Raw genomic sequence first — 13,325 nt, 5'->3', positions numbered from 1 at the left:
ATTCATGTTATTTCTTACTTAAACTAACTTAACTATCACTTAAATCTAATAAATTAATTACTAACAGCTACTTCCTTAACCATTGCTACCAAGGAATCCAATGTCTCTTCTGCCGTTGGAATAATCTGTTTAGCTGGTAGCCTAAAGCCATACCACAAATTAGTACTCGATGGCCTGAGTTCATAGCAATAACTATATTTAACTCCCAAAGTTCCATAAGCCCAATCCAAACTGGCACCCGAAGCTGGATAGATGGCATCATAAATATTACCTCCAGTGTATTTTGTTCCATAACGTCTACCAATTGCTTTAACTGCCACATCGTAGACCCTCTTCAAATCATCATAATTACTGGGAAGTTCATCAGTGTGTCCATAGGGAAAAAGGAGAAGCTGTGAGTAGGAGTGGTATGAAATGTACAGCATGAGATTTTCCTTAACCGAAGCGATGTATTCGGAAAACGATTTAGTCTCGATTTCGGAGAAAGCTTTTGGTCCGGCATACGTATCAGAGCAAGGATTGTCGCTAGAACCAACAGTGTTCCAATAAAAGTCCCAGTTCCTATTGGGATCAGCTCCAAAACACTTGCCATATGGGGTACGAGTCTTTCTCCAGACACGATCTGTGGTGTGAGAGTACACATAACCATCGGGGTTAGCATGAGGAACAATATACCAGTCAAAGTTCTCTGCAATTGATCTCACCTCTGGATCAGTGCTAGTCAAAAGTTGGTTGGTCATATAAGTCACAGTAGCTGGTCCGATCCATTCACGAGCATGCATACCACCCTCGAGAAAGATACCCTTGTTACCCTCTTTATAGGAGATCTTGATACCCATAATCTTGCGTCCTTCATAAGTTTGACCAGCTTCAACCAATGTAACCTGCTCTGGGAATCTCTCCACCAAACTCTCCAACCATCCATAAGTTTCATTCAACTCATGATACTGCTCCCAATTGTATTCCATTACACGCTTCAAAGGTTTTGTAACTTCTTCGTCAGATTCCAGCTTACTCTGAGCATTCTCTTCAACTAATTTGTATTCGATTTCGCTTTCGTCCAGAGTTTGTAGGAATTTGTACAACATTGTTGGTGCCACAATAACACTCAATGGACGTCCAGTTGTATGAACTTCATCGAGGAAAATTAATTTGTCACTAATTCCATCTAAATTCTTAAGCACGTTCAATTGTTTGGCAATCTTAGCAGTCACTTGATAGACACGATGATTATCATAACGAATGCGAAGACCATTGGTCAAAGCCAGTAGCAGACACGAAAGGAGTAGAACTAGTAATGTGCGCGACATGACGATTGTTTAGCTAATGCTGACTTACCCATCGGGTAGTTGGAAATTTATACTCGTCGCAATAGTCAAGAATTTGGAACTAGGTTTTTTTTTTTTGCTGCTGTCGGATAAGAATAAGGTGTGTAGTAGATAAAGCCACAAACGAGGCGTTGATAAAGTTTAACACAGAAAACAGTAGTGCTGAAGAGTTTGGAGAGATTGTGGGAAGTGATTTGAGATTTAAAAGAGTTAACAAACCGGTGGAATTATCTGGATTTTGAACACGTAATTTTTGGAAATAAAATTGTTGTATTAAAGTTGAGAAGATATTGGAGCATGATCGTGAGAATTTAATAAAGAAATAATGACAGGGTGTTCCAAAGATGATATGGAAAATATTTTTTTTTGAAGGGAAGTAAATATGATGAAAATATGGAAAAGGAATAAGAAGAGGAAGATAAGATGGAGGGATTGTAAGAACCTTTCTAGCGAGACTTAAAAGTTACAACTCTCAGCCATACCTATTTATTTCTTGTTAGAATGGAATAGATCTACAACTTTCTTCCGATTCGAAAGTGCTAAGCAGAGATGCACTTTTTCATAAAAATGATACTCTTAAAGGCTTTGTTAATTCCTCGCATGCGGCGGTACCCTTTTGAAAAAATATAAATCTGCTGAAGGCTGGATTTGACCACAGAACATCTGGCGTGACAGTCCATTGTTCTAAACCATTTTGCCATTAGGTACAACAATGATAAGCTTTTGTTCATTAAGTATTTCCATGACCTTACAGAAAGAATACCTACGTTTGAATTTCGACAATACAAGTGGATTTGTCAACTTGAAATAGACTTTCCCGCATAACACCCTGTATATTAATAAAGTAAATTTTTAGCTTCTGCAGTAAGCTTTATTTTTAGAATTTTTAAATTAATATTCTTTTAACTGATAGTTTTTTTAAAGATATTGTCCATTAAAACATATAATAGTCTTTTGAAACTTTTATCAGATCAATGTTTAAACAGGCTTGTGTATGAAAGTTTTTCAAGAATAAGAGATTACATTAATCAGAGCACGTCAATCAAATATTCACTTGAAATTAGTCTACTATGTACACGAGTATTATTATCTTCGTATCAAACAATTGTTGGGGTTTTTACGTTGTTCTTTGGATTGGATTGCAAAAATGTAATGGTGCAAGGTTTTTTTTTGCCTCCGATAGGGTTTAAGTTCTTATTAATTTTAGTCATGTCATGCAGGATATTGTTAAAAAGACTGGGTTAACCCAATCCAGATCAAATCAAGACCAAATCAATAGCTGTAAGTCTTGATATTATTCGTAAGAGCAGTCTTTCAGGACATTAGAGCAAAAGACAGAGGAAGGGCTAGGGAAGTGGGAAGTTGTAGATTAAAATGCAAAAAAAAAAATTAAATAATTTATGAGGAAACAAAGGACAAAGATTTGGTTGCTTCAATCAACAAATTTGGTATAGTTTTCAGGAAATAAAACACTAACACTAAACTATTCCCAGCAGTTGCTTATTTTTATTGGTTTGCTGACTTAATAAATCCTAAATTCCTTCTATTTCATAGATCATTGAACTGATTGACTACACTTAATCAATTCAATCAAACTTAAAACGGTTTTTCCAGTTAAAAAAAAAAAATTTTTGCATTCTTTCATGACTATACAGCTCAAAGGTGCAAATTTCAGAAGAGATGTGTTTAAATGATAAAAAATATTTTATAAAAAACGAAGTGTGGCTTTCTTACGGTATCATTGAAAAATGTCAAATTTTTTATTTTCTTATCTATAAATTATCATGATTTTCATTATTCGTTTAACTTAAATTCCGATCTAAGGAACAATTATAATTGGGGTAATATTTACCAAGATAAATAAAATATCATTTTAAGAAATTATTAATTAATATGAGTAGGTATTAAAAGGAAGATTAAGCAATTCTTTGTTTTTATATTAATTATCAAACTCTCTTAAACTGGAATACCTTCTAGAAAATACGGGTTGGGGTCAAAATTCTGGCGGGGTCAAAATTCTACTATCAAAATTCTGTTGAACAAAATTCTGCTATCAAAATTCTGCTTTTCAAAATGCTGTTTTTCGAAATTCTGCTTTTTAAATTGCTGTTTATCATAATGCTGTTTTACAAAACTCTGCAAAATATTAAAAAAGCGCGCTTTTTAAAACTTTCGAAATTTTTTGCAGAATTCTGTAAAATCATCTTTACGCTAAATCTACTGGTTTGATTACTCTTACTTATTTTGTAATTTTGTAATTTTTTTTTTAAATTTTGAAAATACTACAAAAAAAGTTTTTAGTTTTATATATTGTCGAAAAATAATTAAACATTTTATTAATTTACCAAATAAAGATGAATATTATTATTAAATAATTCAAATAATTGAATTAGAATTTTTTTGTTCATAAAAATATGCTATCAGAATTTTGAAAAGCAGAATTTGAAAAGGCAAAATTTTAAAAGACATAATAGAAAGAAAAAACAGGAATTTGAATTACAGAATTTTCGTTAAAAAAATCAGAATTTTGAATTCAGAATTTTGACCCGCTGCGCTCCCATGAAATACTTCTAGTAGCAAAATTTGAAGTTTTTATATATTTTCATAATAGCTTTTAGCAGCATTGAGCCCATTAATATTTTTTTATTATAATGAAGTCTATCATCATAAAAATGTTTCCTTAAATTATTTAAACTTTCCGAGTATTTGGGATTTATGTCCTCAATTCGATGGAACATAATTTCCAAATTCGAATTTGGGTCTAATCTCTAATGTTTCACGGCATAGTTAAATTCCAAAAATATAAAATTTGTATAGTGTCACTTGGGCTCCCTAAATTTTAAACTTTCTAGAAAAAATGAAAAATCCAAACGAAACCATCACAAGCAAATAAGGTTAATTTTTCAAACAAAGAACCAAAAGAACCACTCATTGAAATAAAAATAAACTCGTACAATTGATTTCAAACCAAAAAACACTCGTTTTTATTTCACTTTAAAAGCTTACAAGTATTTCAACTGTTTGGCTTTTCCAACCATAGCTACAATGGAATCAATAGTCTCCTCACCAGTTGCAATAATCTGAGAAGCTGGCAATTGGAATCCATACCAGATATTATTGCTCGATGGTCTCAATTCATAACAGTAAGCCAATTTAGTATTAACATTGGAATAAGCCCAATCAATACTTGATCCTGAAGCAGGATAGATAGCATCGTAAATATTGCCTCCTGTGTACTTGGTGCCATAACGTTTGTTCATTGCATCAACAGCTGCATTGTAAACTGTTTTCAAATCGGCGACATTTGGTGGCAATTGGTTGGTGTGTCCATATGGATACAGCAAGTATTGAGAGTATGCATGGAACGAAATGTACAAATGGATTTTTCCCTTCAACGAGGAAATATAGCTCGACAAGGTTTTAACTTCAATTTCTGAAGCAGCCGATGGTCCAGCATAGGTATCAGAGCAGGCATTGTTGCTAGATCCAACTTCATTCCAGTGGAAGTTCCAGTTCCTGTTGGGATCGGCACCAAAACAACTGCCATATGGACGACGTGTCTTGCGCCACATACGATCGTTAGTCCAAGTGTAGGCATAACCATCAGGATTGGCGTGTGGGAAAATGTACCAGTCGTTGTTTATCGCGATATTCTTGATTTGAGGGGAGGTGCTGGTCAAAAGTTGATTGATTATATAGGTCACAGTGGCGGGTGCAATCCATTCACGAGCATGAATACCACCTTCGATGAAGATACCCTTGTTTCCGGATTTGTGGGAAATCTTGATGCCCAAGATTTGGCGACCTTCGTAGGATTTTCCACCAACGATCAGCGATACAACTTTGGGATAAGCCTTGGCCAATGATCTGAGCCATTCGTAGTTCTCCTCAAGAGTGTGATATGATGTCCAACCATATCCTGAACGTGCACGCCCTGAAATTCCCAAATCTACACTATCCAACCTGGATTGAGCATCCTCTTCGACCAGTTCGTGGGTGATTCCTTTCGTGCTTAGAATGTTGACGAAATCAGGAACTTTGTGAGGGGCAACCACCACATGAACACCCTTCGACAAAGCATGAACTCCATCAAGGAAAATCATACTATCAGTAGACCCATCGAGATCCTTTAAAGCGGCCAATTGGTCAATGTCATTTGCGATAACTTTGTAAACTCTATAATTGTCATAACGAGCTTGTTCACCAACTGCCAATGCCAGGCAGACACTGACGAAAATTAACAACGATCGCGACATATTGTTGCGGAATGAGATGTTACAGTTTTGATTTTGAACTTTTATAGTTTCAATCTGAAGACATAAATTGGCACTATAAAGATATTCGTAACGATAAGAATCAATTAAGGCTCTTGAAGTCATATCACTGGTGTAAAAGCCTCTTGATTGATTTATTTGTAAAAACTTGAGACGGTTTTCACACAAGTTTCTGACTATTTTAAAGCCTTTAATTCATAAATTTAAAAATGTACATATTTACTTTTGACATAGACGTGGTGTTAAAGATTATTACCTCTCAAGTTCTGAAACTAGATTACATATATTAATAACTTTTCTGATTGTGAAGTGTCATAAGTTCTTTTAAGCCAGTTAAATTTGTATGGTACTTGAAGAATTATATTTCTAGCACTGATTGTGCAGGAGTTTCGTTATCTTGATATGAGGTTTTGGACTTTTTTTTCTTAAATATCTTATCGATTGGAATATAAATAACTGTAATAAGCATAGTCTGATAAGCATAAGGAGGTCTATTGTAAATCAATGTTTCGATAAGTTCCAGATTTTTAACACGTATTTGACAATGCTATTTCACTAGGACTTTTTTATTTATTTTATTTTAACTATCAATAGGAATCTAACAGTTTCTAACATTTATGTAGATCAGTGTTTAAAGTATAAATCAGTTGCTGAAATAAGTACCCAACATTATTAGCCATCAACAACTTTGAGGCATTAATCAATCTATGAACAATAATTAGTTCCTTCAACTTCGAAGTCCGACAACCTTCAACTTCTATATTGATTGCTTGATCCTATTCTTTGTGCTAGAAATCTAATTTAAATCAAGTAGGTATTGGCTCTTCAGACTTTGATTAGAGTAGACTGATTTGAAATGTGGAAACTCGTTAAACAGTTTATAATCTTGAAACAAAACGTCACTTCGTTTTTTAACTTGATTTGAGTGCCGACTTTTAATGTAGACCATAAACTATGAAAACAAATATTTTAACTAGGTACTCGTGCAACTAGATGAAAAAAATAAATTATTTCTGTTGGTCTCTTGAATCTATTTTTTGTGAAACGAATTTGAAAGTTTGCAAAATTATTTAGTTTAGAAATTAGATGATTTGTTGAAATTAATGAAATGATAACATTTTTTTTAGATAGGTATGGTATCTTATAAACATATTGTAAGCCTTAGAGGAGAGGACTTTACGCAAAGGACACATTATATTAATTTCTAAACAAATTAGGCAGAAGATGAATGAGAGAAATGAGAGAATAACATCGTTTCTAAAATGAAACACCCTCTCTAAACAGCTTTTAAGTACTAAATTTATAAATGATCTATACATTTGTTTACATTTTATAGAAAAACATTTAGGGGATTAGTACTACCAAGTGCTGTTATGAAAACGAATGAAGAACTTCAAATTTCAATATACTAGAAATATTTTTTTAGCTCCACCTTGTAGGTTTTGGCTCCAAATCAGAAGGAAAAGAAGTCAAAAGAAAATTGAATCAAATCCTTTAAATAAACTAAGAAGACATCATAATGCAACTTAAGTTTTTGAGATTTTGAGAACATACACTTTTGCAATTCTAAATTTATGTTTCATTACGAAACATTTTGAAATATTTATTCCCGTTGAGCGTCCCAGGATTAAAGGGGTGTATACACAAATCGTCGACCGGGAATTGTTTTGTCGTAAACTCAAATTTTGGAATTTTGAGAAATCACATTTAAAGGTTTTCGTTACTGAAAAAATCACAGTGATGAAGTCTTTTTTCAATTTTTAATAGAATATTTTGTGGGAGATCTTCTTTATATTTTGTATGCATACAAAATTCTCTTAATTTTTACCCAAAATGAGTCAATTTTTTAAGACAAATCAATACAAATGTGAATTTTATTTCGTGAATATACGACAAAATGGTTACTAATTATCTCAGTAACGGTAAACGACAGGAAATATCTGAAAACAAATTTGAACATTTTTACCTATTATCTACCTACTACAATCCAGTTTAAAAAAGTGCATTTTGGCGTTTGCGACAAAACAATACTCGGGCGATGAAATTGTGCAAGTATGAAGAATTTTACTATTGTTTCGAACTAACAAAGGGGTTATATATATATTTTTTTTTTTTTTTTTTTTCATTTAAAAAATGATATCCCGAAAACCTTATAATATCTTGTCAATAACCTTTTCCAATATAATTTGGGAGAAAAAATAACCTGTTTGTATGAAAAATTTTTTAACATTAAAACCTAATCAAAAACACATATTTTTAATGATTTTATCTGTTTATATTTTCGAAAAAAATTGGCCTCAAAGTCAAAAATGATCATGGTCAATAAAAAATGAATAGCTTTAATAACTAATATCTGACCAATAAAAAAAGATATCAACATTTTTTAAACGCAGTTATAAAGATTAAAATTTTTGAAGTGAAAACTTCTTTAGTATCGTAGTGATTTGAAACAAGTTGAAACGAAAACGCGACACGACTTCAACTTGTTATAACTTTTTTGATAGATAGATAAATGAAATTTGTACTGTAGATAGGTAATTAAATAAATTATAATTGTACAAGGTTTCAATTAATTTCATATTCAAAATTCTGAGATAACGGTAAAAAGATGTTCTTTTCCTACACACGTTATATCTTTTGATCTAGTGCACCTATAAATTTGACTTTAATACGCATGCTGATAACATAACCTTTTATTTGATATATCACACATAACGGTACGTAATCTACAAGTTACACAATCTTAAATTGAAAAAAATTGAAAAATACCTCAAAACACCTGTGAAGATCTGTTGCCGATGACCAGCCACCAGTGTAGGAAGTACCGTAATCTCAGTTTTAAATTTCGAGATGGTTGACTTTAAAAAATTCTTACTTTTTTGTAGGCATGGTAGAAACATGATTGAAAAGCCAAATAAAAGGTGAAATAATAAGCTTTCAGATGATTTAAAATTTATTATTTTTTAATTTATAAGGTTGTCATATAAAAGATATGGATTTAAAGGTAAATTTTTTCGATTTTTATTTTATGCACGAAAAATAATTTTTAAGGTTTCACTTCTACCACGTGTGAATTGCACACATGAATTTTTTTTTAAATAAAGACCTCTATCAAGTTTCTACTGTTAGTATTAACAGAGAAAATATCATTAACAAAAGTAAAGGTATACCAAAATAAGTGTACAAAGGCGAAGGGATACACATTTACTGGCCGAAAACTCAAAATCTAGTCATACGATTTTGTTGTGACCTATGAGACTTTCGTTTGTGTTGTCAAAAGCAAGCACTGTGCAAAGAAAATTGGTGCATATGACTGAAACCACTTTTTCATACAAATAGTGCGGGGTCCTTTGATTAAAGTGATACTTACAGTTCATCAGCATATTCATTCAAAGCCTTCTTGCTAATTTGATTATTACTACAAATGGCAATGGCTGGAAAGAGAACATTTCTCACATGCAAGACCTTTGGTGAAAGTCGTGTTTCAGTTGGCGATTGAATAAACTCAACAGCAAGACGATAAACATCAAGATGTGTTGCAACTAATATAAATGCCATCACTCCCAACCAAATGTATCTAAAAAAAAAGAAAACAATAGAAAACAATTTAATATCTTCGAAACTTATGAAGCAATGTTGAAAAATTTCAAAAGGTTTCATAATATTTTCAAAAATAAATACATTTTTTTAGAAAATACCCAAAATCTTTGGGATTGGAACTTTCAAAACTACGTAAAAAGGTTGTTGTTAAAAAACATTTAAAATGAAAACATCGATTTTTAAACACTTAGGCAAGTTTGCCCCAAAAAGAACTTTATTTAATTTTTTTTTTCTACAAATATTTAAGCTCCTTAGCTTTGTTCACCATAGCCACAACAGAGTCAATAGTTTCATCACCTGTTGGAATAATTTTTGAAGCTGGCAAATTGAATCCAGTTAACAAGCTGCTACTCGATGGTCTCAATTCATAGCTGAAAGTCAATTTACAGCCGATTTTTGAATAAACCCAATCAATGCTAGATCCTGAAGCTGGATAAATAGCATCGTAAATATTACCACCAGTATATTTAGTTCCATGACGTTTTTTGATAGCTGCAACAGTTGCATCGTAGACAGCTTCATAGTCTTTAGCATTTTCTGGTAACTTGCTTGTATAGCCGAAGGGGTAGAGCAGGTATTGTGAATAAGCATGGAAGGAGAGGTACAAATCAATTTTACCCTTTAATGATTCAAGATAGCTTGAAAGTGATTGGATTTCGATTTCAGAAGCTGCCGATGGTCCAGCATAAGTTTCCGAGCAAGCACTACTGCTTGCGCCAACTGTGTTCCAAGAAAGGTCCCAGTTACGGTTCGGATCAGCACCAGCACATGAGCCATATGGTTTACGAGTCTTCCTCCACATACGGTCACCAGTCCAGGTGTAGGCATAACCATCGGGATTGACATGAGGGAAAATATACCAATCGTAGTTTTCAGCCATATCTTTTGTCCTATTGTTGGTAAGAAGTTCGTTGATCAGGTAGGTCACTGTAGCTGGAGAAATCCATTCACGGGCATGAATACCACCTTCGATGAAAATTCCCTTGTTGCCTGGTTTGTGGGAAATCTTGACTCCAAGAATCTGTCTGTTTTCGTAGGATTTGCCTCCAACAATTAGTTCGACTTTTTCGGGATAAGCTTTTGCCAGCGACTCCAACCAGCTGTAGGTCTCTTCGAGTGTATGATAAGCAGTCCAATCGTATACACCAGAGCGACTTGATACTTGATTAGGTTCATCGTTATCAAGGATTTTTTGGAAGTTCTTTTCAATCAACTGGACATTGATGTTGTTTCTTTGCAAACCTTCGACAAAATCATTAAACTTATGAGGCGCAACAACAACTTGTATATCCTTTGCCACAGAGTAAGGTCCTTGCAAGAATATTAAACTGTCACTTGTTCCTTCAAGTTCCTGAAGAATTTTCAACTGCTCCAAATTTGATGGATTGACATTGTACACTCGATAGTTGTCATAACGAGTGCGCTCTCCAAATGCCAATGCTAGGCAAAGGCCCAAGACTACTACCCAAAGTGTTTGCGACATTTTGACTTAATGAGGTTTCTATGGTAATGGGTTTCAATTATATAGGTCTCGTCTATAAGTCTCGTTGATAAGGCATACCAGGTGGAAGTTTGTTTTGAGCGAGTGCAAAAGTCACAAGAACTTAAAAAATGATTTAACCGTGTCTCATAAGAGTGACAGGTCTTGAATTTTAATTTTATCGTTGATTGTTTTATGGTCTAATTTATATAGGGTAGAAGCTAGCCTAAATATTGGACTTATTTTCGGTCTTTTTGTTAATTTTAAATCAATCGCAGGTCTTAATAGAAATTTATGATTTTTGATAAAGATTCGAACTGATTTGGAATTATTGTAAATAATGGTTTATCTTAAATTCTTTTTTAACACTACTTATTTAGTTGTAAATCAAAATTAGTCTTGAATGTTTTTTTTTTTTTATTTATCAAAACAAAATGAATTTAAAATTCTTCTCGTACCTTCCATAAGAATCACCTTCTGTTCTGCGAATCATTCTCAAGCCATGGGTAATACTTCTTTCAAGATATTCCACATAAAGTTTATTAGCTACTTTTTTAAACACATCACTATTTGATAAAGTTTTTGCTTCTTTTATCATTTTAATAGACAAGTCAATTTTCTTAAGAACCTTTATCTTCAATGATTAAAAACAAACATAAACGATGGTACAAAATCAGACCATGTTAGGGAAGATTCTTGCTCATCAATCATCCTGGGTTAACTAGTTTTGTGTAGTCTACCATTAACCTATCAAATAATTACCATAATACATTAGTAAAAGTGGAGTATTCGAATTGATTGATTAAGTATTATTTTGTATGCACTGTTTTGCATATTTATTTTGAAAACAATGAAAACAATCATAGCAGTACAATTGTGTGGTTATAATTGATTAGTTATTTTTAAATTAAAAATAAAATGCATAACTTGATCGCTTGTACTTGCTCTTATGGTAAAAATCTCTTTAAATACTAAATTGTTTTAAGAATTCATAAAATAATAATATATTTGTCATTATGTCGCAAGCATGCAATATAAAACATTCAACTTGCAACATAAAAAATGCAACATGCAACAAGCACTTGTCCCAATTGTCACTTCCACTTGCCTTGTCGCCATGTTGCCTTGTCACAATGCACCATGTCACACATGTCGCATATGTCGCCTTGTCGCTATGTCTCCTTGATGCCATGTCGCCCATGAAGCTTTGTCAGTGACGTATACACCATTGGGGCAAGCGGGGCGGAGCCCCCGACCGACGATAGGGCCCCGACTGGACCCAATGCAGAGAAGGCAACTTATTATAAAAGTAACGAAGCAAAAAGATAACATATTTGACATGAATCCCTTTGGGTAGAAGAGAGCCAAATTACTTTCTTCAGTATAATGCATAATGAATTGGTAGCCAGCCACATAATATTTCGCCTCAAAAAAATTAAAACCTCAGGGGCCCCAAAAAAATAAATTGCATTTTTGAAGAAAAATTAAATCTTATGTAAGGTCCCCAACAAACATAACTTTAAAAATCTTAGCGACCAACAAATGATACATCAAAAAAAAAAGTATGGTGTATAATGTACGTACTTTTTTATTTGTTTTTTTTTTTTTTTTATATGAAAGGGCCAAATATTAATATTAAAGGGGCCCCAAAATTAAGTCTTGCCCCGGGGCCGCAGCAACTCAACGTACACCTCTGTATGTCACCATGTCGCAACATGCGACATGCAAATAGCCACGTGCCACATTCAACATCAACCATGCAACATTTTGCAGCTGTCCCAATTGCCATGTCGCACATGTCGTCAGGTCACCATCTCGTCTTGTTGCCTTTTCACGATGTTATCTTGTCGCCTTTTTACCATGTCACATTTGTCACATATTTAGCCATGTCACGCAACATGCAAAATGCTACATGCAATAGGTATACAACATGCAATATACAACATACTACATGTAACATGCAACCTTACCAAATCACATTGTCGCCATGTCGATATTACGATACTTTTTCATTGGTCACTTTCAAACAGTTAACATTATAGCCAGGGATGAGAATGCTAAGCCCGAAAAGTGAAACATATTGCCCAAAAAAACGAAGTAGATTTGGAAAATATGTAGCAGATAATGAAAAAAAAAATATACATATAAAACAAAGGAGAATGCCCAAAAATAAATATATTTAAAAAAAAAGCCCAGCACCGATTTAAATGAGACCTGCATGGCTTGAAAGCGCATCACTCGTAAATAACAAATATGAATTTTTTTCTCAAAAAGCCATCCCCGTAATTGCTATAATGATTTATAATGATTTTTAATTTCAAATTTTAAAGTGTTTTTTATTACAAAATTATTTTCATTGACTTGGTCTTAGTTCCATGAGCAAAGATGTGCCATCTGCCATATAATAACCTAAGATTGTTTTTTAAAAGCCGATGTCTGATTTATTTTATGCAAAATGCATGACCGGACCCAGAGCCATTATGGGGATCTGGGCGGTTACATAAAATAATTGATATCTTGGATGGGTCTTTGATTTGGATGTATATGATGTGAAATTCTTGCAGTGCCTAGTGAGCCAATTTAAAAATAAAGATCACTAACAATGCATTTTTTTTAACAAAAAATGTAACAAGACGACACATT

General features: G+C 33.2%; 3 protein-coding genes across 3 annotated transcripts; all 3 read right to left on the bottom strand.

Annotated features, from left to right (window-relative positions):
• Positions 1–1,343, bottom strand: LOC129913349 (zinc carboxypeptidase A 1-like). Its single transcript, XM_055991970.1, has one exon. It carries the CDS (start codon positions 1,308–1,310, stop codon positions 54–56), a length of 1,257 nt encoding a protein of 418 aa, XP_055847945.1. The 5' UTR covers positions 1,311–1,343; the 3' UTR covers positions 1–53.
• Positions 1,344–4,284: 2,941 nt separating this feature from the next.
• LOC129913348 (zinc carboxypeptidase A 1-like) lies at positions 4,285–5,613 on the bottom strand. Its single transcript, XM_055991968.1, has one exon. The coding sequence runs from the start codon at positions 5,582–5,584 to the stop codon at positions 4,331–4,333; it is 1,254 nt and encodes a 417-aa protein (XP_055847943.1). The 5' UTR covers positions 5,585–5,613; the 3' UTR covers positions 4,285–4,330.
• Positions 5,614–9,410: 3,797 nt separating this feature from the next.
• On the bottom strand, positions 9,411–10,924 carry LOC129913350 (zinc carboxypeptidase A 1-like). The gene has a single exon (XM_055991971.1). It carries the CDS (start codon positions 10,683–10,685, stop codon positions 9,435–9,437), a length of 1,251 nt encoding a protein of 416 aa, XP_055847946.1. The 5' UTR covers positions 10,686–10,924; the 3' UTR covers positions 9,411–9,434.
• Between the last annotated feature and the right edge of the window lie 2,401 nt (positions 10,925–13,325).

Source organism: Episyrphus balteatus, chromosome 3 (assembly GCF_945859705.1).
Source record: "Episyrphus balteatus chromosome 3, idEpiBalt1.1, whole genome shotgun sequence".
NCBI classification, from domain to species: domain Eukaryota; kingdom Metazoa; phylum Arthropoda; class Insecta; order Diptera; family Syrphidae; genus Episyrphus; species Episyrphus balteatus.
Note: the sequence above shows the minus strand (reverse complement) of the source record. Positions and strands in the feature narration are given on the sequence as shown.